Source organism: Pongo abelii, chromosome 13, assembly GCF_028885655.2.
Source record: "Pongo abelii isolate AG06213 chromosome 13, NHGRI_mPonAbe1-v2.0_pri, whole genome shotgun sequence".
In the NCBI taxonomy this organism is placed as follows: domain Eukaryota; kingdom Metazoa; phylum Chordata; class Mammalia; order Primates; family Hominidae; genus Pongo; species Pongo abelii.
In genome coordinates, this window is record NC_071998.2 from 65,507,346 (window position 1) to 65,534,533 (window position 27,188).

Consider the following 27,188-nt stretch of genomic DNA (forward strand, 5'->3'; position numbering starts at 1 on the left):
TATTGGATTGTGATGTAATCTTTATTTCTTACTCTGAGCTCCAGTTAGAAAAGTTTGACAATCATTGTTATAGAGCTATGTTCAGAAAGTGGAGACTTTCTGACTCACTGTGAGCTCTGCTGTATCTATGTGCTCCCTGGAGAGGGAGCAACTTGCTAAGGTCGAGTCCTGTCCATTGGCATGGATATTTACTGTTCCACATGTTGGGAAAACCATGTGCAATAAAAATCAAACATATGAAACAATGGCTGTCACTGTACCACAGTATACATTGTATCTTGGTTAAGGTTCTTAAATTACTCCTTTGAGTTTCCTAATTCACTTCAGGAAGGATTTGCTGAGTTCCGTCTTTATGCTGTCACTTGCAAACCTTGGGAATAAACATAAAAAGAAATTAATGGATAATTCCAATTCTCATTTTATTAAATCTTTACATCAACAACAGTAAATCTAAGGATGTTTAAATTAGAGGGATTCTGGAGCCAAAAATGCTGGTTTCCTGTAAAGAACTAAATTGAGTGCAAGTCCCATTCTTTTAATCCCTGCATTAAATTTGAAGCATACCTTAAAATATCAGATAGATATCCAGTATCACTTGTAGTTCGTATCGTAATCCTTGACTTCAGAGAATGAAATAGTTTGAAGACTAGCATAAAACCACAAAGGGTAGTTGTCTGCAGTATAATCCTTGTTTTGGAGTGTTACTCTTGATGTGGGGAAAGTATTGTTACCTTTAATCCCTTTTCTTAAATGAAGGAAGCCCAGTGGAATACTTGATTTGGCATGGAAATTCAATGACAAACCTACCACATTCTTATTACACAGCTCATGTTGCAGAGCACACATTTTTTGGGTAGTATTTCATTTTTGAAATATGTAAAATGTAAAAATGATTACATCCTTTGACTACATAAGTGACACTTCTGGGAATTTACTCCAGGGATATAATTCAAAAAGAAGAAAACCAACAAAGAGTACGTGTAGATATTTTTTATGGCATGTGATTTATCCATGTGAAACACTTGTAACAACAGTAAATATCCAACAATTGGGAAATGGTTACGTGATCTTATGTTAATTTGGACTACTGTACAAGATAATTATACTATAATTTTATAATGAGATTATATTTTATATTTAATGAGAAAAATACAAACGTCTGATAATTAAATTTTATTTTGCAACTTCTTATTCCTTTGATTTGGAACTAGACATGTGACATCTTTCTTCTGTACTAAAGGGTCAATGTCAAGTCTTACATTTCTATTCAGTGTACAAAACAGAACTCAGCCTTGATTTTTTTTTTAACTGGAAGAGCTACTTAGTTTCATTATATAATGAACTCTATAAAGCGCATAAATATTAAATACTAATTTAAAAACAGAGATAAGCATGGCTGATTAACTACAACTGTCCTTGCAGTCTTGTAAAAGAGAGATTGATGTGAACAGCAAAAAGACTGGATGTGTACTCATTAAAATGTTAACACTAATGATTGGAGGGAACACAGGTAATTACTTTCTCCCTTTTGCTTTATATTAAACATTTAAAAAGGCTGAGTGTGGTGGCTGATGCCTGTAATCCCAGCACTATGGAAGGCCGAGGCAGGCGGATTACCTGAGGTCAGGAGTTTGAGACCAGCCTGATCAACATAGCGAAACCCCGTCTTGACTAAAAATACAAAAATTAGCAGGGCATGGTAGTGTGTACCTGTAATCCCAGCTACTCGGGAGGCTGAGGTAGGAGATCACCTGAACCCAGAAGGTGGAGGTTGCAGTGAGCTGAGATCACGCCACTGCACTCCAGCCTGGGCGACAGAACAACTCCATATTGGCTGGGCGCAGTGGCTCACGCCTGTAATCCCAGCATTTTGGGAGGCCGAGGCAGGCGGATCACAAGGTCAGGAGATTGAGACCACCCTGGCTAACATGGTGAAACCCTATCTCTACTAAAAAAATATAAAAATTTAGCCAGGTGTGATGGCCGGCACCTGTGGTTTCAGTTACTCGGGAAGCTGAGGCAGGAGAATGGTGTGAACCCAGGAGGCGGAGCTTGCAGTGAGCCAAAATCGTGCCACTGCACTCCAGCCTGGGCAACAGAGCAAAACTCCGTCTCAAAAAAAAAAAAAAAAAAAAAGAGAGAGAGAGAAAAAAAAGACTCCATATCAGAAAAATAAAAAATAAAAATAAATAAAACAAAAAATAAAAAAACCTTAAAAATAATATGTTTTTCTAATGAGGTGAAAATAAATGTTTTTAAAGGGAGTTTGAATGTTCCTGGTGGCTAGACTACTTTGTTTTAGTAAGAATAAGGAAATGATTAAATTTTGCCTCACACTTTGGATTTAAATAAGGATTAAATTAAATGTGTAACTCCATTCTCTTACTCTGCTGGATAATTTATTGTTTCATTAACAATTAAATTCAGTCTTTCTTGTTTCCCCTTCATTATTATTACCTTATCATAATTATGATTTTATGTACTTAAGACTGAAAAATTAGCTAAACAAGTTTATGAGATGTGAGAAAAAAACCCTGAAGATTAGTCACTGGAAACACTGAAAGGCCTCCCCAGCTAGCTCAGTGTGTGTCATACTCAGGGTTAAACCAGGCTATGCTGAGGGTACCTTCAGGACAGCTTTGCCAGGATACTGTGGATGGAAGAGATAGGAAAGGTGATAGGTTACTAGAAATAAAACAGTAACTTATTTATGTAACTGAGAAAAACCAGCACAAATGTTGGAGGTAAGAAAAGCTGATATATTTCTGTTTTTATCCCTCTTTTCAGTTTTTTTTTTTTAAACTTTATCTAATATCTAGAAGCCGCAAATGGCATAGCTAAATAGTTTCCTGCCTGCCTCTAGGATGTAGGGAAGGAAGGAGGGGCGTCACAACACAGGGAAATGCACTTTCTTGTGAGCTAGCAGCACCTGTCAAAACATGTCAGCTGTTCTTGGGCCTTGGAACAGATGGTGAAGACTGAATTTGGAATGGAGCTCGTTGCAATTTACCTGAGCTACATGACAAAGGCTACTTTCATCTTTATCAGTAGGTAGATCATAAGGCCAAACTCCAGTGTACGACTTAGTCATAAAGGAAAGTTGGACCCAAGCACTGGCCATTGCTGAGAAGACAAAGAGCTACAGATGTCCAACAGCTGAAACACTCCTGGAAGTGCCTCATTAGGGACAGAAAGGGGAGCCAATAACTCTCAGAGAAGTGGCTCTGGCTCATGTGCTATCATTTATGAAGGCTGAGCCCCTCCCTTCACCCCACACCGTCTATATCCACTCATGTTGGTGCTCTGAGATTCATTATGGAAGGCCTGACTTTCATCAAAGTAACAGATGGCAGGAGTGGGCGGGCATATCTGGCAAGGATTCTAAATTCTTCTTGCAAGAAGAAAATTTAAAATGGTCCTGAAATTCCTTCAAATGGGTTCATGCCTATATGATGGGCTGATCCTGAAATCAACAATGTTTACGATCAGTGAGCTGCCTAGTTGGGCTCAGTCTCCTAGTCAAAGAGGAATTTATTGAGGATCTAGGTAGGAAATCTAATTCTTACTGAGGACGGACAACATTTGGACTAGGGAAGTTGCTTCTCACCAAAAAAAACATATAATATTCTTCACTGCTGCAGTGAGTCATACTGTCTTGTCTGAGCCAGTTGATGATTGCATTTTGCTGGTGTTAGCCATGGAAGTTCTTTTAATTCAAATAGTTCAAATACAACAACAGCTACATCTACAGTTTTGTCCCTTAAGCATGTTTTTTCGACCTTCTTCTGGTTTCTACCTCCTGCCCTGCTTTCTCTTTGGGAAATTTTTGATTTTTTAATTTTTAGAAATAGGGCTGTCTGTCTCCCAGGGTGGAGTGCAATGGCACATTCATGGCTCACTGCAGCCTTGACTTCCTGGGCTCAAGCCATCCTCCCACCTCAGTACCCTGAGTAGCTGAGATTATAGACACGTGCTACTATGCCCACTAATTTTTTATTTTTATTTTTTTGAGACAGAGTCTCACTCTGTCGCCAGACTGGAGTGCAGTGGCGTGCAATCTCAGCTCACTGCAATGTCTGCCCCCCGAGTTCAATAGATTCCCCTGCCTCAGCCTCCCGGGGAAGCTGGGACTACAGGCGCGCGCCACCACACCTGGCTAATTTTTTGTATTTTAGTAGAGACGGGGTTTCACCACATTGGCCAGGATGGTCTGGATCTCCTGACCTCATGATCTGCCTGCCTCAGCCTCCCGAAGTGCTGGGATTACAGATGTGAGCCACTGTGCCTGGTAGCTAATTTTTAAAAAATTTTAATTTTTGTAGAAACAGAGTCCCTCTCACTATGTTGCTCAGGCTGGTCTTGAACTCCTGGCCTCAAGCAATCCTCCCAATTTAGCCTCCCAAAGTGCTGGGATTACAAACGTGAGCCACTGCAACTGGCCAGAGAAATTTTTAAAATCAGAAGGTCTTAGGTGGGGTATTCAATTACAAGATGGGTTATGTGATGTAGGCCTGGCCAATCAGAGTATGCCACCTCCCTGGCCATAGTGATTGGTTTGGCAAGTCATGTGATCCAGCAGGACCAATCATCTGGGCTACAATAGAACACTGCTTTTTAGAAAACTATTTAAAATAAAGAATTTCAAATTTATGCAAAAGAAGTGAGAATAAATATGAACCTCCTTGTACTCAATACCCAGCTCCAACATTTATCAACGCGTGGTCAAATCTTGAAAAAGATATTTTTTACCCTGGGACTGATGGACCTAGGAAGATGTTGTTGTCAACAGACATCAGGTCAGTGGAGAGCCTGACTTTAAAATAAACCCTAAATAGAAAGTAGAATAGAAGCAGAGTCCTGAGGACCTTATCTGAGTTCCTTAACCCATTAATGTTGGAGGTTGCAAATTATTTTCGTGAAAAACCAGACCTTGGTGATGACCTTGAGCAGTAGGATATAAATAACTCCTACAAGCTTAGAGTTCCAACAATGGAACACTAGGCATAAATGAGTTAATCCAGGTGAGCCTGAAGCCACCATTACCCCTGTACTGTCTTTCTGCTGCACCCATATTTAGGCAGATCTCTGTCACTTGCAAAAAGTGCCGCCCAATATGAAAACCTTAAACAAACACTTCATAATACTTTTTAAAATCTTTTGTTTATCTTTGAGGTATTTGGAAAGTAGAAATTTTACAGAAAGTCTTTAAGGGAATAAAAGAAAAGGGGAGCTCTGGACATACTAAAAAAAATCATCAGCATTTTAATTATACTGTGCCCAAAGTATACTTCCAGTCCCATTTGGTACAGTCATCCACTAAAAGTTTTAAAGTAAATCACACAAATAGCATTAAGAGATGTAACAAAGGGTACATGGTTTTACCCCTAAAAACAGACAAAATAATTGAGTCTCCAAACCCCCCCTAGAATTTCTGATTCTGAATTATCCTCAAAGCAAAGAATGGATGAGCGCAATCACTCCTACATTAGCATTCTGGTATTCCATTCTTTCATATGTAATGAACGATTTTCCTGGTTGTTTCTCCTCTACCATCCACTTTGTTAGCACAATACTTACACTTTTGCTTTGCTAGTTCTCGTATTAGATCTTCATATACTTGCAAAAAGAGGTCCTCTTCAGATTTTGTTCCATCCAGGTACACTACGAAGGGGAAAAGAGAGCGGTTCAAATGCTAACAGGCTTATTAATATACAAGGTTTACTTTGGCACCCAACATCTCTTGTAAATGCCAATAGGTTTAACCAAGGCACCCAGGACCATAACTTAAAAGGAAATTAATAGTGATTAAAGAAAGAAATAGATGCTAGCTAGGTATAATAGGTCAAAAATATTGGATTGTTACAGATAAATCCACACTGGCTTATGTGAAAATTATTTAATTAAAAGAGAAGAGAAAGAAGAAAAGAGGAAAGAAACAGAATAAAGAAAGTGGTGCTGTGCATACGGCACTTCAGGTACGCTGAAGGTGTTCACCCGAAAGGGTCACGTAAAGAGTAATTCTTCAACACACTTATACATCAGGATCACCTGGGAAGCTTCTTAAACCATGCAGTGGTCTGGGAGCTGCAACATATGTACAAACTCAGAATTCACCAGGCTCAGAAAATATGTATTTTGTGTGTGTGTATGTTTGTGTGTGTGTGTGTTTTCTGCTATCAGAGAAAAGACATATTTTTAATAAAACTGGCATAAGCAGCTTTGGAGAAAAAGTAGAAGTTGTCTAGGTTAAAGGAAGGAAAGGGCCTTCTGGTCAGAAAACAGCATGAGTAGGGAGAGGCAAGAGCACTGATGCACCCTTTGGAATGGCTAGAATATGGGGAAGCTCCGGGAACAGCGTGAGATGAGATTTTAGAGCAAGGGTGTACCTCAGTACCTCAGTCGTTAGAGGCCTTGATGTCTGGCTGTTTGGATTGTATCTCAAAGATCTGGAGATGACTCAAGGTATTCAGCAGGGCAGGAGCCTGATTAGATTTGCATTTTAGGTAAAAGGGAGAGAAGGGAAGCAAGAGGATGTTCTTGCAACCAATGGTCCAAGTTGGACATGGTGCAGCCAGAATCTCAGCATTGGCCCTGGGGATACACTCCGTGTGCATTCCGCATGGCTCTGACATAGCTGCCTATCCTGGAGGCCAACAGGCTTCTCACAACACAGACAAGTCCCCTTTATCGTGAAAAGCATACGTCAGTTCTAACTCCTTTGCCTTATCCAACAGCCTTCTGCCATCTCTGCATTAAGTGCCCTATTCCAGTGATCTGTTCTTAGCTCAAGCCCACAGATCCGGATGCTTACCTCCAAATTGCTACATATGTCTCCCAGGCACCTCAACCTCATTATGTGCAAAACAGACATGCATTCCTCCCTTACAGGTCTGCAATGCCTTCACTTTTTTCTAACATCCGTCAGTTGCTGAGGCATCTGTCATCTTCCCGCCCCCTCCATAGCTGTTCTATCATCCAGTTCTACCGAGTGCGGGCGTCTAACATCACACCCTATAAATCTATCCTCCTCCATTCTCCACACAGCCAGAGGGGTCTTAACTAAAACAAGAATTTTTTTTTTTTATCAATCATGTCCTTGTTTAAAACTTCTCTCTAGAGAGCTTCCCACTTCTCTGAGAACAATGATCAAAGTCCTTACCTAGACTATTGGCCTTATAGGGTCTGGACTCTGCCTGTATCACCAGCATCAATCCACTCCCTTGGTTTTCTTTACCAGAAAGCTTTCTCAACACCAGCTTTCTTTCAGGGGCTTCTCATTCCTTCCTGTCCCCTGGCCCTTTCGTGTGCCACACCCACTTTCTGGGGTGATCTTCTATCTCCCCAACCCCTCTCCTTTGTCCAGTTAAACTCTTCGAAGTTTGGTTAAATGTGACTTCCTCAAGGAAGCCTTTCCTGACTACCAGGATCTTGGCAGTCCCCTAGAACTTGGTGTCGCAGAACTTACAGCAGCTGGAAAGGACAGGCTTGGGCCGCTGGTATCTCTAGCACCTGTTTCCATGATAGAATGTTACCTGCATAAGAGCAGGGGCTGGGTCTGCCTTATTCCCCTCACCATCTCCAGGGCAGCACCGGAAGGCATTCATTCAATACTGGTCGAACGAATAACCATCCAGAAGCTGACAAGAGCCCCAGAGAGAAACAGAAACCAGGAGAACCAGCTATGGAAAAGGAGAAGCCCAGAGTGTTCTTGCTTAAGTGTCCCTTTATACTTTTCTATGAGTCCTTTCTTTTCTATACTTTGAGGCAAATGACAAGTAAAAGGCCTTGAACAGAAGGAGAAAAGGCGCTTACCAACTTCCCATGTGATGTCCTGCATTTCTTGTCTGTGCTTTAGATACATGGGCCACACATGGCCATCAAAGTATCCCGGAGAGTCTGGAGGCTCATAGACCCTTGTACTATCAAAACACGTAGGAAACTTTATGTTGACAGAAACACACAATTGATAAAGTAAAATATGAATGGTCAGGATAATAGGGAAATCACTCAGAGGCTGAATCTAAACAGGATTAGGACTACATGTGCTACATGTTTTAACTTAATGGCAGTTAGAACGACAGTACCATGGATTTAGTTCTCTGATATTAAAATTAACTTTGTAATCCACTGACTATCATTCTTAATTATCCTTTTTCCTTCTAGTGCTTTATAAGAGAACTAAGAGACAAATAGTGTAAATAACAATGGAGAGACCACTATGCTGGATTAAGCTTTGAACTAATTGGTGTTCTTTGTAGCTGTGGCAGAACAGGCTCACTCACATTAAAATCATAATCACCATGGGCTTGCTTTGTTTGAGGATTTAGGAGAACTGAGCCAAAAGCTTGATATAAGGCCCTTTTCTTAGAAAGTAATTTGCATTACTCCATGCGGATGACCATTTATGGAAAAAAGTTTTGCTCCTTTTGTAAAAGAGTTAAGGCTTCCTGTCTCTGAAAAATGACCTATACACATTGCTCAATAATGTTGCTGTCCTCATTTTTCTTCTACATTTTTTGTTTTGAATTACAACTCACAAAGATGGTTTCAAAACTTACCTCCTCCTCCTTTTACATTCTTCATATGGAATAGTCAGGAAATAGCTTCTATTCCATATAGTGTCAAGGGGCCTAAAATAACAGCATACTTAGTTCACAAGGGTTTTTATCCCCCCATTCACTCAGAGACAATATTAGGGTGGAGATGCTTACTTATAATTAAAAAGAAGAAAACCTTCGATGATTAAAATGGGAATTTCCTCAGCACTTTCCTGGTCTGTTGATACCACAGAGTGTCTTGCGCTTTCCATCCAGCAGGAAATGGCTGACATCATTTTTTCCATGTTAAGTGCCTCAAGCACTTCAAACAAACACACAAAAATATGCAATCAATATAGCAAAAAAATTTTGTGATGTGACTTTTTGTGATGAGTATATCCAGGATTCTGTAAATATATACACCACCATTTTATTTCCCTTCAAAACTCCTAATAACAAATAATTTAGATAACACGTTGAAACTCTAATGCTGACAAACCAGAGTGAAACATTTTTATTATGGAAAATTTCAAACATATAAAAAAGTAAAGTACAGTGAACTCCTACGTCCCTATTACCAGCTCTGATAATCAGAAACCCATGGCTAACCTTGCTTTACTTATAACTTCGATTCTCTCCTGACTACATAAAAATTTAAAATTTTTAGAAGATGAAATATCTACAGATAAGTTTGAAAGATACATGACACATGGAGGAAAATATCTGTAATGTCTTTGGCAAAGAGTTAAGATATTTCATATACCAAAGAGCTCTTCTAGATAAATAACTAAAAGTCAGACTATTTGTAAAGAACACAAATATGTCATTGTCACACTCTAAAATGTACATACTTCTCGAGCTAATTGTGATTTTAGAAAAGTAGTCTATAGCTTTTAAAAGTATGGTACTTAAACCAGTAGTATTAGCATCACCTGGGAACTTGTCAGAAATGCAAATTCTCAGCTCCACTCCAGAACTACTGAATTGAGCCAACAGCACGTAAGAGTGTTTTTTAGTGGAAGGTTTTTAAATGATGGATTAATTTATTTAATACACATAGGACTATTAAGATTTTTTTTCTTTGTTCTGGTGTTAGTTTTGGTAAACGATGTCTTTCTAGGAAATTGTCAATTTCACTTTTCAAATTTATTTGTATAATAAGAGTGTTCATAATATCCTTTTATCTCTTTAATGTCTGTAGGATCTACAGTGATATTAACTTTTTTGCTTTTGGTATTTGTAATCTGTTCCTTCTCTATTTTTTTATCAGACTTATTTAATCTGGGGATTGCTCAGATTCTTGAAGTTTTATGTCTTAAACCAAATTTGAGAAGTTTTTTTTTAAACCATTACTTCTTTGAATACTTTTTTAGTCCCACACTTTCTCCTGAGACTCCAATGATATGAATATTAGATCTTTCATTATTGTTCCACATTTTTATTCATTTCTTTTCAGTCTATTCTCTGTTGTTCAGACTGAGTAATTTGTATTGTTCTGTCTTTAAGTTCACTAATTATTTTCTGTTATAGTTACTCTGCTAATGAGCCAATCCAGTGAGTTTTCAAATTTTGATTAATGTATTTTTTCCATTCTAAAATTTCCATCTGGTTCTTTTTTCAAATCTTCTATTTCTTTACTGAGGCAGTCTAGTTTTTCACTTGTTTCAAGCCTGTTTGCAATATTATGTTTACAGCCTTTTAATAAGGCTGCTTTAAATTCTTTGTCAGATAATTTCAACATCTGTGTCATCATGGTATTGGTGTCTGTTGATTTGTTTTTCTTAGTCAAGTTGAGACTTTTCTGGTTCTTGGTATAATAAGTGATTCTCAGTTGTGTCCAGGACATTTTAGATCCTGTGTTATGAGGCTGTAGATCCTATTTAATCTTCTTTTGCAGGCAGTCACTCTGTTCTGGTATAGCTTGCAGGTTCAGGTGGGGGTGGATGCTCTGCTTCCTGCTAGGCCCTGCTGATGCTGTGTTGTGGGGGAAGTTGGTCCATTGTGGGAAGAGGGAGTCAAGGAGAGTGCTGGTTAAGTTTCATTGCTGCTAGTTGTGGGTAGAAGTTCAGCTTTCCACTGGGTTCTGCTGACAGGAGCTGACACCACCTGAGTAAGGAAGATGAAGTGCCAACCTGCTCCACTGCACACTGCCTCTTTCCACCTGAGTACTGCCAGGTGGAGGCAAAAGTGCAGCTTCCCGTTTGGTTCCACTGATCCAACCCCCATGGGTGATGTGGAGGGGTGACTCACCCTGCCTTGCTAATGCTGAATGGATCTTCTGGAAGTCTAGCTCTGCACTCAGCTAACACCATGAAGGGAGGACAGTTTTGCCTTTTGTGTCTGGCTAGAGTAGGGTGGATATTATCAAAAAGGTTTTCTATTCTGGTAGGCCACTCTTTTCCTTGTCCATTTTTTAGCCTGTGCCTATGGATGGTTCCATGTTGTATACTTCTCCTGTATATGTAGGAGGCAAAAAGAAAACCCATGGATCCCATAGCCATGTCATTCCTCATGTCCTGGAATCTGTAGCCAGCATGCTTTCTTTTTTCCTTTCAGTCTTCCTTTGTCTGTTTGTTGCATTATGTCTAGGGTTTTTCATTGCAGGAGGGAGGACCAGTGAGCAATGGGACTAATCCATCTTGGCTGGAACCAGCAGTCTTACTACTTTTGATATATTTTTTGTTATCATTCAGTTAAAAATATTTTCCAATTTTCATTGTGATTTAGCTTTTGAGCCAAGGAATAGATAAGTGTTTTGCTTCAGATAAAATACAATGATGTTTGGGATTTGCTTCAAAACAATATAGGTGAATAGAGTGGGTGAGGGTATAGATGAAATATAATTGGTCAAAATTTCATCATTATTAAAACTGGATGGCGAACTCATGAGAGAGTTCATTATACTTTTCTGCTGACTTCTGCATATGTTTGAAATTTTCCATTAGAAAAAGTTTTTGAAAATCAGAAAAAAGGGTAATGCTTACTTTTCAAACATTTGGTTATTGATTTTTAATTTACTTCATGGTGATTACAGAGTATCCTTATATTTCTTCAATCCATAAAGTGTATTAGGACTTACTCCATGCCCTTGCAAATATGGACTGTTTGGGGTAATATATTCCATGTACTCAAGAAAAAAAAATATGTATTCTGCTGTTATTAGGTGCATGTTCTGTACATGTCAGTTTTTGGTCAAGTTAGTTAATTGTATTGTTCAAATCTGTTATATCATTAGCAATTTTTGTCTGCTAGTCTCATTAGTGGCTGTTACGAGTTGAATGCGTCCCCCTATGTTAAAGTCCTAATGCCCAGTTCTCCAGAATGTGACTTTCTTTGGAAATAAGGTCATTACAGATACAATCAGTTAAGGTGAGGTCACACTGGAGTGGGGTGGGCACCTGATGCAATATGACTGGTTACAGAAGGAGAAAATTCAGACACACACATGGGGAGAGCACCATGTGGAGATGAAGTCAGGGACTGGGGTGATGCAGCCAAAGCCAAGGCTGCCGGAGATTTCAGCAAACACCAGAAGCCAGGAGAGGGGCACCGAAAAGAGTCTCCCTCACAGCCTCAGAGGGAACCCACCCTGCTGACACCTGGATCTCAGACTTCTGGCCCCTCGAATTGTGAGACAATAATTTTCTGTTGTTCAAGGCATTCTGTGGTACTTTGTTATGTCGCCCTAGTAAACTAATACACAAAGGAAGTTGTGTTAAAATCCCCCTCATCAGCTGGGCGTGGTGGCTCACACCTGTATCCCAGTACTTTGGGAGGCTGAGGTGGGCAGATCACTTGAGGTCAGGAGTTCGAGACCAGCCTGGCTAACATGGTGAAACCCCAAATCTACTTAAAAAAAAAAAAAATTAGTCAGGCGTGGTGGTGTGCGGCTGTAGTCCCAGCTACTCAGGAGGCTGAGGCATGAGAATCGTTTGAACCTGGGCAGCAGAGGTTGCAGTGAGCCAAGATCACACCACTGCACTCCAGCCTAGGTGACAGAGTGAGACTCCATCTCAATAAAAAACAAACAAACAAACAAACAAACAAAAAACTCCCACACCAGTTGTGGATTTGTGTCTTTCTCTCCTCTTAGTTCTGTCAGTGTTTACTTAATGCATTTTAATGTTATGTTATTAGGTAGATAAAAATTTTAGGTTGTTTTATCTTCCTGTCGAAGTAACTCATTTCTCTCTATCTCAGTAATACTCAGCTTTAAAGTTTACTTCGTCTGGTATTAGTATAGTTGATAAGAGTTATAACAGTTCTTTCAGTAGGTGTTTCCATCATGGATCTTTTTCTAGCCTTTTACTGCCTATATTTCTATGTCCTTATACATATCCTTTTTCTTTTTTTTCTTTTTTGAGACAGTCTTGCTCTGTTGCCCAGACTGGAGTGCAGTGGCGCAACCTTGGCTCACTGCAACCTCAGCCTCCCAGGTTCAAGTGATTCTCCCGCCTCGGCTTCCTGAGTAGCTGGGACTACAGGCGTGAGTCACTGCACCTGGCCATTAAGTCTTTCTCTTTTAAGGAGCTTATTGTTGGCTTAAAAAAAAAAAAAATGCCAGTCTGACAATTTTTGGAGTATTTTAGTTCCTTTCATTTAATGTGGCTACTGGTATATTTGGGTTTAAATCTATCATCTTACTATTATTTTCTATTTTTCCACCATCTTTTGATTTTTTTTTTTTTTTTTGAGAGAGTCTTACTCTGTCACCTAAGCTGGAGTGCAGTGGCATATCTCGGCTCACTATAGCCTTTGCCTCCCGGGCTCAAGTGATCCTCTTGCCTCAATCTCCTTGGTAGCAGGGACCACAGGTGCACACCACCACACCTTGCTAATTTTTGTATTTTTTGTAGATACAGGGTTTTGCCATGTTGCTCAGGCTGTTCTTGAACCCCTTGGACTCAAGTAATCTACCCACCTTGGCCTCCCAAAGAGCTGGGCTTACAGGTGTGAGCCACCACACCCAGCCATCCTTTTTTAATTTTTGTTTTGACATCTTTCATATTAATCAACTATATTCCATTGAAAATGAATTATTTCCTCTACAAACTTGATAGTTCCACATTTTAAAGCTATCCTGTTTGTGCTCAGAAAACCTTGACTAGTACTTTGATTTACCTTAAATTTGTACATTTACCTAAAATGTTCAAGTTTTTCCTTAAGATAGATTCCTGATGTGAGATGCTTGAAGTCATGGCATGAACATGCTAAGTTTGGGATACATGCTCAACCTCCTTTCCAGAAAGACTGTACCAATTTATCTATATACTTCCATCTAAAGTATATTAGGGCCTTTGTTTTACTGAGCCCATGCTATCACTGGATAATTATCATTGCTTTAAACATCTTCGTAATTTGCAGTTCTTTAAGGTTGACTTTTATTGTACATTTATTAATCCAATAACTGGCTGCTTCTATGAAGAGCTTATTCACATCCTTAGGCCCTTTTCCTACTGGGATATTAGTTTTTCTTATCAGTTTGTAAGAATTCATTAAAAATTAAAATAGTAATTCTTTTCCAATTGTTGAAAACTGTTTTTCCTTGTTTTTTACCTTTATTTTGTAATGATTTTTCTCACTAACCTCTGGACGAGAGGAAGAGATGAAAAAAAATGATCCTGGCTGCAACTCAAGATGCAAGAACAGAGAGTGAGTCAAGAATTTTGCCTCTCATAAAACTATTATGTGTCTGTAAGAACTGATCGATAACACTTTTCCTAAAAGATTATCAGTTTAAAATAGAGAATATTATGACTTTTTAAAGAGAGCTCCCTCTGTCACTAGTTTGTGTAAGTACTCAATGATCATCTTTTTAATTATAAAAGTTAATAAGATCATCAAATATTAAACAGCCTATTAGCATATTCTATACAGAAAATGTTTTATGATAGACTGTAATCCTTTGCCTTCAAAACTGTGAGCTTGGAGTAAGTAATGAGGAGAATCCATCTAAAATATATTCACAAACCTTTCTGAACAGAGAAAAAAAACAAAACCAAACCACAGTGGCCTAGTACTTTGGCCACCAAGAAGGAAAGCTGAAAGAATGAGAGAATATAGTTTGCTCCAGGCAAAATTCTCTCATGGGGTGGTTGAGGGCGGCCAATGTAGCTACTTATACATCTTCAGAACAGGAATGGGCAGAGGGACAGCAAGCCTAGCTTGCTTCAGAAGAAAACCCTGTGATTCCATGTGGAGAAAGGGGAACCATCATATACTATTGGAAGGAATGTAAATTAGTACAGCCACCATGGAGAAGTACAGAGATTCCTCAAAAAATTAAAAATAGAACTACCACATGATCCGGCAATTCTATTACCAGGTATATATCCAAAATAAAAGAAATCAATATATCCAAGAAATATCTGCACTCCCATGTTTATTGCAGCACTATTCACAAATAACTAGAATACGAAATGAACCTAAATACCCATCGATGAATAAATGAATAAAGAAAGTATGGTGTGTATATGTAATGGAATATCATGCAGCCTTAAAAAGAATGAAGTCCTGTCATTTGCAGCAACGTGGATGGAACTGGAGGCCATTATGTTAAATGAAATAAGTCAGGCACAGAAAGACAAATATCTCATGTCCTCATGCATATGTGGGAGCTAAAACAAGTGGATTTCATGAAGATAGAGAGTAGACTGGTGGTTACCAGAGACCCGGAAGGGGAGGCAGGTGGGGGGGAGTGAAGGGAGAAAAAAAAATGTATTTATTGCCAATGAACTGTACACTTAAGATTGGTAAAGATAGTAAATTATATAGGCATATTTTACCTCATTTAAAAATAAGAAAAATCTATCATTTCAGTGTTTTCAGTTTTATTTCATTTAAAAATATATATATTTTTGAGACAGGGTCTCACTGTGTCACCCAGGGTGGAGTACAGTGGTGCGATCTCGGTTCACTGCAGACTCAGCCCCCTGGGCAAAGTGATCCTCCCACCTTAGCCTCCAAAGGAGCTGTGACTACAGGCATGCACCACCACACCTGGCTAATTTTTGTATTTTTTTGGGTAGAGATGGACTCTCCCTATGTTGCTCAGGCTGGTCTGAAACTCCTGAGCTCAAGTGATCTGCCTGCCTCGGCCTTCCAAAAGTGCTGGCATTACAGGTGTAAGCCTCCAAGCCTGGCCCCAATGTTTTCAGTTTTAAATATAAAACTGGGAAAAGGTTTTAACTTATTTAAATAGTTCAACATAAATCAGAAACCTACAAATGCAGGCTTAAAGTACAACAATACATTTAAACACATTTTAAGACTGCCTTCACAGATATAGTGAAGTTCTTTTTTTAAATTTTTGTTCCACAGAACCATCAACTTCAACATAGTGAAGTTCTTTGGCTTCGAAAAAGAAAATGAACATAAGCATATAATATTTGACAAGTAAATCTACTTACCATCATACTGCAAAAATCCATTTTTATCTGTCTCTATCTCAGACTCTGGCTGGAAAAGTAATAAAGTATCCATCAAAACAGTGTGTAGGAAAGAAATAACACAATTATAGACTAAAGAGGAGAGAAGTCTTTAATAAATGCTTTGGATGATCAAAGAAAGATCAGCACTGATAGAGAGTGCCATCTAGTGGATATGTAACACCATTGCGCTGAGCCTAATTTCAATACAAAACGTAAATCTCTAGCCAAAGACTTCTTGGATGTAATTCAATTAACTCGGTGGTTAAACATTTTTGTATTAAATAAATAATTTAAGAAGTTTTATAGATACCTTGAAGAAATCATCCTGAGATATGACACTGCAATTTGGGAGATGTTTCTGCAAATTCATAGCCAGTGTTGTTTTCCCACCGTTTGTCACACTGAAGCAAAGAAAAAAGAAAGTACCAAGAAGGAAAATGCATTAAAAATCATTAAACACTTTTTTTTTTGAGAGACGGGGTCTCGCTGTGTCACCACGGCTGGAGTGCAGTGGTGCAATCTCGGCTCACTGCAACCTCCGGTTCCTGGGTTCAAGTGATTCTCCTGCCTCAGCCTCCCGAGGAGCTGGGATTACAAGGTGCCTGCCACCACGCCCGGCTAATTTTTGTATTTTTAGTAGAGATGGGGTTTCGCCATGTTAGACAGGCTAGTCTGAAACTCCTGACCTCAGGTGATCCACCCGCCTTGGCCTCCCAAAGTGCTTGGGCGTGAGTCACCAGGCCTGGCCCAAAATTAAACACTTTAAAATAATTTTTTAAGAGGGTATTTAAAGCAATATTTACTATTTAAGAAAAAAATGATTTCTTTCATAGATAGTGCCTTAAACCACAGGCACTGGTAGATCTGATGTACTTAATAATAAGTTGGGAAAGATGAAGGAGAAAGGTAACTACCAAGTAAGTGAACTGAGTAACACTAACACTTAAAAATACAGACACTGTGTCGCAAGCGAAATGTTTTTTTGCCTATGTCAAAATATTCACATGGTTCATATGCAACACAGAGAATATGAGTAGCACATTTTAGTGCAAGTGTATAAAACTGCATATGGTCACTGTGATTTTGCTTCAAGGCACAGTGGAAAAAACAGAGGAGTGGCTTATTACAAGCCCACCTACCATGAAATCACATTTCCTCTGCCATGCCTCCTTTTCCCCATCTCTCTCCACCTGGGGGCCAGCTAGGAGGTCTGTTGTCGCTTATCACAACAGGCCAGTTATTTGTCTCTTCTGACAGGACTGTGAACTGCAGGAGAAGGGGCACTGAGTTACTCCTCTTTAGATCTAGTTTTGCAGCATCGAGGAGATCACACAGGAGGGAGGCACTTCTCTCTATTCAGTCATTTATTGAAAGAGTGTTTTAACCTGGCGCTCATGTCTTGTGAACATAAGTCAGGGCATTTGTGAACTTGAATGAGAAAAAAATTATACCTTTATTTTCAATGAATTCTAACAGAAATTTAGCGTCTCCTTTAATTATACATATAAGTGATATAAGTACCTCTGACATTCACCAAGAGAAATCACAGATGTTTTCATATTATGTTGCAGTTGGGGTGGATATCTTGAAGTATCATCGATGTTCATTATTGTTTCTGATTTATGGCATTGTTTAGACCCACCTCTGGATATTGTTATTTAATATATTAACATAGAAGAGTATATATCACAATATCACAAATTTGTTTTTAAAAATATTTTTATAACTATATTTCAATATAACCAATTTCTTTTGTATTCCTGCATTTTATTTTGTACACTTAAAACTATTACTCTGAGGTCAAGATTTCACCATACCACCAAAATGTTCACAGCACAAAAACCTCCTGACTACACATCTATTTGTAAGAAACTTTGCTTAATCCCAGATGAGATCAATCCACAAATACTTATAATCTAGAAAAGGGAAAATGAACTAATATCTATTCATCAAAATGGCTTGTATATAACTCAATTACTACCTTATACCTCAAGGTAGAAGGAACCTGATTCACAAGATTTCTCATGTAACCTTACGATATACAATTTTACGATATACAATTGGGTAGGATATGGGCCATCTCTTTGAAAACGACGAAAAGTGAGTGGGTGCTACTCTATGTATCAAGAACATATTATGACTTTTCCCCCTCTTTAACAAAAATGTCTGTAAACCATACCAAATGTCCATAGTTTAGGTATTAAGTTTTGGTTTAAATGAGATAGTGAACAGGGGTGACTTTATTACAATATGAACAATCTGGCTAGAAAAATCTGTCATTTTTTAGACTTATCTCTGTTAAGATCACGCAGTCAAACCAACAGTGGTAATTAGATCCTTTCTCACTGACTTAGCTAAAGCCAATGAGAAATACACACCCCATTTTTGCACAAGCCTTGGAGGAGGCAGATCGGCTAGAAGACAGTCTGAGATATGGAGAGGAGAGGGGAGAAAAAGTATTTAAACAAGCCTGCACCTAAGATCCACACTCAGACTGCAGACATCCTGGTCAGGTGACAGCTCAGGCCACCCAAAACATGACGGAAAGGAATAGGAACCTTCCTTGGGGAAGGCAACAGGATGGGGGAAAGGGATAGGAATGGGGGAATAGGATGGGGGAAAGGAATGGGGGAAAGGAATGGGGGAAAGGAATAGGAAGGCCACCCAAAACATGTGGGAAAGGAATGGGAACATTTTCCTATGGCATGCCCATAACCACCACGTGTAGCACACTCACAGCCTTGCTTGCGTGTGCTAGCCAACCTGAGGAGAAGCGTGCCCAGAATGTATTCTGTCCTAGGATCTGAGGAAGGAAAAAGGGTGACTACTTGGTGCCACTCCCTTCTTTGCTCACAACACCCAAATAAATGCACAACTCCTGGCCCATTTATTTTTTTATGTGCCAGGTAACAAGAGGGCTCATTGTATTTGGACATAACAGTGGACTAGGGAGAAGTAAAAGGCTGTCTGTAATTACTCAAACACGTGGAGAATATATTTTGCAACAGGTAGATGTCAATATTCCAATTTTCCAGTTGAGGTAACTAAGGATTGAGAAGTTGTATACTAATAAAACTAGTCCATGTTAAGTAATGGAGATGGGAAAGTCTAATGCCAGGATGGATTTAAACTTTTTTATGTTGTGGGACTCTGAGAATCCCATGAAGGTTATCATCTCTTTCCCCAGTGACTGAGTTTGGATGTTTGTCCCCTCCAGATCTCATATTGAAATGTGATCCCTGGCCGGGCACGGTGACTCACACCTACACCTGTAACCCCAGTACTTTGGGAGGCCGAGGTGGGCGGATCACCTGAGGTCAGGAGTTCAAGACCAGCCTGGTCAACATGGTGAAACCCCACTTCTATTAAAAATACAAAAATTAGCTGGGCGTGGTGGTACATGCCTGTAGTTCCAGCAACTTGGGAGGCTGAGGCCCAAGAATCGCTTGAACCCAGGAGGTGGAGGCTGCAGTGAGCCGAGACTACATCACTGCACTCCAGCCTGGGCAAGCAAGACTCTGTCTCAAAAAAGAAATGTGATCCCCAAGCTGGAGGTGGGGCCTGCTGGCAGGTATTTGGCTCATGAGGGCAGATCGCTCATGAAGGGTTTGGTGCCATCCCCATGGTAATGAGTGAGTTCTTGCTCTGTTGGTTCATGTGAGAGCTGGTTGTTTAAAAAGTCTGAGACCTCCCTCTCACTCTCTCTTGCTCCTTCTTCCGCCATGTGACATGCTGGATCCCCTTCACCTTTCACCATGATTGTAAGCTTCCTGAGGCCCTCATCAGAAGCACATATCACCACCATGTTTCTTGTAGAGCCTGCAGAACAGTGAGCCAAATAAACCTCTTTTTCTTTATAAATTACTAAGCTTCAGGCATTCCTTTATAGCAAGACAAATGGACTAACACACCCAGAAAAATGACTGTCTTTACATTTGTGTTAAATTTCCAGGAGGTTCATGGATGCCCCCTGAATTCCTTCAGAACCCCTGTTATTTGCAATTGAATAATTACTAAATTATTACTTCCCTATAAAGTAATTATTCAACTGAGGCTTATTGGACAATTACTTCCTAGGGAAGCAAGTGGTTAAGTTCATAAGATGCAAGGCAGGAACAAAAGTCGCCATAACTGAATCTGGCATGGGCTTCACAGGTGCAGCAGCACTAAAATGAAACTGAGGCACTTGGCCAGGAGCAGTGGCTCATCGGGAGGCCCAGATGGGAAGATTGTTTGAGGTCAGGAGTTCAAGACCAACCTGGACAACATAGTGAGACCCTGTCTCTTAAAAGAAAAAAAGAAGAAATCATGGCACTTGCTAAATAAAAGATAGTGGAAAGAAGGCTTTCTTAGGAAGTTATGGATAGTACCTAGTGCACAGGACAAGACAGGAGGTAGTTCTAGGTATACGGCCCTGTATTGGGACGTTGAGAAGAGGGAAATCTTATTTACACAGATGCCAGATGAAGGCTGAATTGGATCCTGTAGTGGACTTTGTAGTTGCCTCTCCAGGTTCCATGTCTGTTTTCTAGGTCCGGCTGGGACTGCTCCCACTCTCAATTCCAGAACAGAACCCACTGACCTAAACCAATCAGTGTAATCCCATCTCTTTTACCACGGTGGCTGGGTGTATGTGGACCAAGCTTGTCCAGCAAAGGGAGACCTATGACCTAGGGGAAGAGAAGCATTTCCCCTTCTGCCCAGTGACAGGCTATGAAGAAACAAGTCACAGGGCTCCTAGTAGCTCTTTGTGACCAAAAGGATAAGCCAATTCTAAGATGAACACAAATGAAGGACACAGAAAAGAGAGAAAAACTGCCTTTGGTGATACCACTGAGCTCCTGTATCAAATTTTTCCTGCAGCCTGCTACCCCTGAGGCTAATACATTTCCTTTATTACTTATGGATGGCCTTCATACACCGTGATATTCAGATTTAATTCTCAATAACTGGGAACCACTGAATATCATTCATCAGGCAGATAATTAAAATGTTCTGTATGAAGATTAAACTGATGGAGGTGTGTAGGAAAGATTAGAAGGGAAAGATGGGGATTAGGGAATGATAGCCTATATCAGGATGGTGGCAGTGAGTGTGAGAAGGAAGAGAAACACAAGAGAAGTACTGCAGAGAAAAACTGAACTTTTCTTCTGATTAGATAGGAGGCAAAGCAGAGTTCTGACATTTAGTTCACTCAATTTTACTTCTGATTGATGACTTACTATGGTAATGTAATATCATAACACAATGATTTCCCCAAAATTACAAAGTAGTCTCAGATATTTTATTAATTGGGTCACAAATAACGTGAATATACTTAGAGTAAAGGTGAATATAATATGGTAGCAAAACAAATAATGTCATTTTCAGTTGATGTTGATGTTTTATTTGCATGCCTGTCTATGGCACCACAGGTAGGATGACCATATAATTTAGAACATGTTTGAGAGAAAGAGAGGTGCATCCAGGGCCACAAGGAATAGCTTGGGCAACATGGGACATAAGGCCACCCAAAACATGGGGGAAAGGAATGGAGGTGAAGGTGTTCTGTATACCAAATGTCTGAAGCTGGGCACAGCTGGAAAGAAACTAAGTTTTCTCCTCCGTCATGATGACGGAGAATGATATGGGGAATGATAAATCATCCTGAATGAAAGCAGTGCCCAATCAGACCTTGTCTCTGGTGTTAGCTCTACAAAATAAATGGGAAAGTGGGTAAATGTGGTTGACTGACTCTTCTCTTTCTCTGTTTATAGAAAACTCTTCCATCTCTTGTTGGCATTTATGAAGCCAGTGCTCCACTGATATTCCACAGTGGTCTGCTCTTCCCCAGGACTCTGGAATCCTCACTGCTTCTCCATCCCCCACTCCATCCACACGGAAACACCATTTGGACATCCTCAGTATCTTAAAAAGCTGTTTGTAGCAAAATTACTCACCCACTGATTCCAATGATAAATGTTTTCATAATTAGCTTTGAAAACCACAGCTTCCTAATATTTCCTAAAAGTAAAAAAAAAAAAAAAAAAAAAAAAAAAAAAAAATCAAATGCATTTCATTTAGATGTCTAGGGAGATAAAAGAAAGAATCCTAAATTAGGAGCACCAGCTGAGAGGGGAGGATGACAGTGACCTTTCAGCCCAGCCCCGCATTATCCACATTCCCACCGCACTGGCTTCCCTTGCTACCACTGAGTGCTAACCACTGGGGCGTGCTCAGGGCCTGTCAAACAGTTTAACGTCAGGTGAGTTGCTGGAGCACTCCCCCTTGAACGTCTGTTTTCTGGGCGTGGAAGAATTGCTCGGCCACAGCGTGGTATATGAAGTTTCATCCTCTCCTTAGCCAGGTTGCCTTCCACCTGCACGATTCAGTCACCTGGGTATGACTCATTATCAGTGAGGGAGGGACCCCTGTGGGATGGCCTCTTTCTCCCCTCATGAGACAAGAAAAAAGTCACTGCTGACCAGAGGCAAAAAGAAGCTAATGCCGTTTAAAGATACTGCCCTTATGAGACAAGAAGAAAGTTACTGCTGACCAGAGGCAAAATGAAGCTAATGCCGTTTAAAGATACTGCCCTTATGAGACAAGAAGAAAGTTACTGCTGACCAGAGGCAAAATGAAGCTAATGCCATTTAAAGACACTATTTCTTCACCCAAAAGCCTAGGTCTTGGGCCTGGCTAGGTACATTTTTTTTGGAAACAGGCCAGATAGTAAATATTTGACACTATGTGGGCCAAGAGGCAAAATCTAGGTTGTTATGTATGGACTTATATAACAAGAGAAAAAACATTTTCACAAATTTTTTTGATGAAATTCAATATATAATCATAATTTTTTTTAACAGGTCTACTAATGACAAGAATGAAATTCCCTTTTATTGGGCTATCATTTCCCTGAATTGGATTTCTGTAGTGCTTTCTACATGAAACTGCAAATGTTCAGGCAGAGGGCCAAGTTAAGCCACCGGCCATCGTTTTGTGGACTTTCGGTTTAGGGGATGGAGGGCAGTTTCATACATGCCTCCCTAAGTTTCACTAAAGTAGTCCTTGGTTATTACAATGGGCCATTTTTCTCACTAAGTGAAAAGGTGAAGCACAGCTGGAGGGAATCTTAGAATAGTGGCTGCTGAAGGTCATCCCTGATGGCCACTGTTCTTCGTTCCTATCTGCTCGGGGGGTGGCCAGGAACCTAGGCCGTGTAGCCAGGAGCAACTGGCTGCCTGCCAAGCTGGAGGCTCCCAGCAATGCTCCAGTTTCTATGATCTGTGTGCACACTCTCCCTGGGGAGGGGTTATGCAGAAAAAAGCCTGGTGGGGAGAGGGCTATCGTTGTCTGACTTCTTGGCTTATCTAGAATATTCCACATTGAGTACAATTGCTTAAGAGTGGGGTCCACTTCCATTAACAAGTCTATGTGAGACAAGAATTCAATAATGACTGTGATAAAATAGCCGCAGGGCACCGTGGATCACGCCTATAATCCCAGCACTTTGGGAGGCCAAGGCAGGCAGATTGCTTGAGCTTAGGAGTTTGAGACCAGCCTGGGCAACATGGCAAAACACTGTCTCTACCAAAAATACAAAAGATTATCCAGGCATGGTGGCGTGCTCCTGCAGTCCCAGCTACTTCAGAGGCTGAGGTGGGATTGCTTGAGCCTGCAAGGGGAGGGGTAGCAGTGAGTGAAGACTGAGCCACTGCACTCCAGCCTGGGTGGCAGAGTGAGACCCTGTCTTAAAAAATAAAATAAAATAGCAGACAAGTTGGATATTTGAGTTTCATGAGAGTTATGTTGTTGAATACACATCTCCATCCAAATTTACAAGATATATCGAGGGAATGACTGCATACAATGAATATTGTCAAATACATTTTTACGTTGTAATTTTTCTGCTTTTGAATTTTATTTTACCCTATTCTTATTTTTTCGGTATGTCGGTGCAATGCTGCCAATTAGCCTTTTTTTGGGAAGTGAGAGGCTGCTCTTTATCTCACTTTTGTGGTGATAAATGTTCTTTCTCTTACAAAACTATGTCGTCAGAAGATGTTAGTAGAGTGATAGCCTCACTTTACCAAATAAAATAAAAATTCATAAAACTTTGTCATTCCTTGCCCCCATTATTTTTGGATAGCTCGCTGAAGCATAAATTCTCAAACTTGGAGAAGTATAGCTTTAGAGATTACTTGGTCTACCCCTTCATTTTGCAGAAGTGGAAACTGGCTCAGACAATAGAGCAATTTGCCTAAGGTCACACAGACAGTAAGTGGAAAAGCCAGATATTAAACTAAACCAATTGAGTTGACTTCTTTCTATCACTCCAAGCTGCTAAAAAGCACTTTATTACTAACAGCAAAGAAAGGGTGTTAGGTATGTGCTAGCTTAATTGTCAGGCTCTGATGTATAATTGATGTCATTCTTACTGATGTATTATTGATGAGGTATCTATTTGCTGTGCACACAGAATGGAAAGGACTACTGGTCCCCGTCCTAATTGCCACATCTGTGGTTACACGTGTGACCACTGCATCAATTACATGGCATGTAAATAACAAGTGAGCATGGTTGTGGCATGAGAAATAGGCTTGAGGGGGTTACTTGCATTCAGGAACCAGTAGTAAGATGGCGTAAAAAACCTACTTACAAAATCTCTCAGATACAGTCAAATGTAAGTTTTTCTTTTTTTTTTTTTTTACCAAAACAGGAACTCCCAGTTCTACATCAGTTAGCAGTCTGGGCCTGTCCAAGCCAGTGTTTGGGTAAATGCTGGGCATACCCTATCAGCCACGAGCAAGTGACAATGTGATGGGAAGGGTGGGCAACTGGAACATGCAGAGACAAGAGAGGCAACTGGGCTAAGTGACTAGGGTGGGGTGGGGGGTGGGCCTAGCAATTCCTGAAGCCATTTATTTCAAAAACAGTGTGGATGCACAGGGGAGCTTTAGGGGAGCTCCAAGTTCAGGCCTGGCACTGTCCACCTCCACATCACGTTCTACTATTTCATTGCCTGTGGCCCCTATAAGAACTATTAAAAATCACCAAGCTGCAGTGAGCCATGACTGCGCCACTGCATTTCAGCCTTGGTGACAGAGCGAGATCCTATCTTGAAAAAAACCAAAACAAACAGGCAAAAAACAACCCAAAAACTGCCTCCCATAAAACCAAAAACAAAACAAAAAATCAAATTTAAAAAGTTCGCAATTATGAGTTGCCAGGCTTCATGAAGCAAATGCAAGCTTCGTACAAACTGTAAATCATGTGATGTGTCCAAAGAGTCATCATTTCAGGGCACGTCTATCACTAGAATCCACACCACCTTCAATCTCATGGAATATCTGTGTAGTTTATTTTCCCAGTGCGTGCAAAGCTTTCCTCAACAGCGGAGAGCTTTTGCATAGCAGGAGAACAAAGTAGGATAGCCAAGAGCAAATCTGAAATGACTAATTTTTATTTTTTACCCTTTTTTTAACCCTAAGTAAAATGTTGGGTTTTTAAAAATAATTCAGGTGTGTTTATTATGCTTAATTCATTTCACTACTAAACACTTACCTTTTGGATTCTAAACTGCAGAATGGTCAGAAGTGGCATGTGCAGAATCAGCAGATTGTACGAAGAGGGCAACTCTCTAACACAAGTGATCTGAAAGACAGTTGACAAAGTTCCTGCTAAATGTGCTCTTCAAATGTATCTACAGGACAGTCTGATATTTCAAGAAGAGAAAAATGTTTCCAGGACTTCTTACTCTGTATTCTATTCAACAGCTATTTTGATTCTCTTCTTCCAGGAGATAGGGCAGTCTTTTCCTACTATTGTTTAAACTTTGCTCCCTTTTGGTAGACAAATCCCTCAAGGCTGGGTTTTTTTTTTTTTTTTAGACAGAGTCTCGCTCTGTTGCCAGGCTGGAGTGCAGTGGCGCAATCTTGGCTCACTGCAACCTCTGCCTTCTGGGTTCAAGTGATTCTCCTGCCCCAGCCTCCCGAGTAGCTGGTACTACAGGCGTTCACCACCACGCCCGGCTAATTTTTTGTAGTTTTAGTAGAGATCGGGTTTCACCATGTTGGCCAGGATGGTCTTGATCTCTTGACCTCGTGATCCACCCGCCTTGGCCTCCCAAAGCGCTGGGATTCCAGACGTGAAGGGCTGGGGTTTTTGAAAACGCAATTCATGCCCCTCCCCCATTGGTTTCATTTATGTAGGTTATGTAAATAGTTTTTTCTTTCCCCAAATATACAATTAATTTACAATATTGACTGTTATTTTGAACTTACGCCATTGGCTTCCTTGTGTGCTCCAGTTCTTTCCTCCCACCGAAGATTCAATCCGCTAGATCAGGGGCCGGAAAACTTTTTCTGTAAAGTGCCAGATAGGAAATGCTTTGGGCTTTGCCAGCTGCTACTCAACCCTGCTGGGTAATGCGAAAGCGGCCACAGACAACACAGATGCAAATGAGCGCGACCGTGTTCCAATAAAATTTTACGGACACTGAAATCGGAATTTCGTGTAATTTTCACGTGTCACAAAGTATTATATTTCTTTTTATTTCTTTTCAGCCATTAAAAAAACGTAAAAAAAAATTCTTAGCAGGCCTTACAATAACAGGCAGCAGGCGGGCAGTAGGTCATCACCCAAACGCTAGAGGAATGAGACCATGTCGACCCGCGAGGATCAAGTCCTGATCCTGTCCCTGGCGACTTCTCCAGGCTGCGCGGTCTCCTGGAGGCAGCGTTCCCATTTTCAGGATTATTCCGGGGCGCTAGAGCACCACGCCACCATAAGTACACGTCCTCCTCGGCAGGCCACTTATCAGCTCTGTGAGGGTGGCAAGAGTCCAGGCAAGGCTTTCAGGGCGCAACCAAGTTCCGGGCTCCAGCACAGAAACCCTCTGGAAACACCTCCAGGCCCTAGCAAGGCGGCGCGGCGCGGCAGGGGCGAACAGGTACGCACTCACCTGGCGCCAGTTCGAGTCCTCCCAAACACAGCGGCAGAGGCGACAGCCGAGCGCGCGCCTGTACCCAATGCGCCGCTACCCGCAGCTCGCTCCCCGAGAGGCCCACAGCCCCCTTCCCCACGCTCCTCCTGTATTAGAGAAATGCCAGGTAGGGGCGGTCACCAGAGGCCCCTTTTCTCTCCGCTCGGCGCCGGGTTCCAGCCCCCGTTGGGGCGGGGCGGGGCGGGGCGGGGCGGGGCGGGGCTCCGGCTAGCGTGGCCTCTCCCGCGCGCCCCTGCC

General features: G+C 40.7%; 1 protein-coding gene across 11 annotated transcripts; it reads right to left on the reverse strand.

Annotated features, from left to right (window-relative positions):
* Positions 1–27,180, reverse strand: NMRK1 (nicotinamide riboside kinase 1). 11 transcript variants are annotated; one of them, XM_063713847.1, is made up of 11 exons: positions 26,910–27,165; positions 26,230–26,310; positions 25,511–25,600; positions 21,907–21,970; positions 16,278–16,368; positions 15,947–15,995; positions 8,712–8,859; positions 8,559–8,630; positions 7,813–7,919; positions 5,578–5,661; positions 3–370 (listed from the first exon to the last, which is right to left on the reverse strand). In XM_063713847.1, exons 4-11 carry the CDS (start codon positions 21,933–21,935, stop codon positions 351–353), a joined length of 600 nt encoding a protein of 199 aa, XP_063569917.1. In that variant the 5' UTR covers positions 21,936–21,970; positions 25,511–25,600; positions 26,230–26,310; positions 26,910–27,165; the 3' UTR covers positions 3–350.
* Between the last annotated feature and the right edge of the window lie 8 nt (positions 27,181–27,188).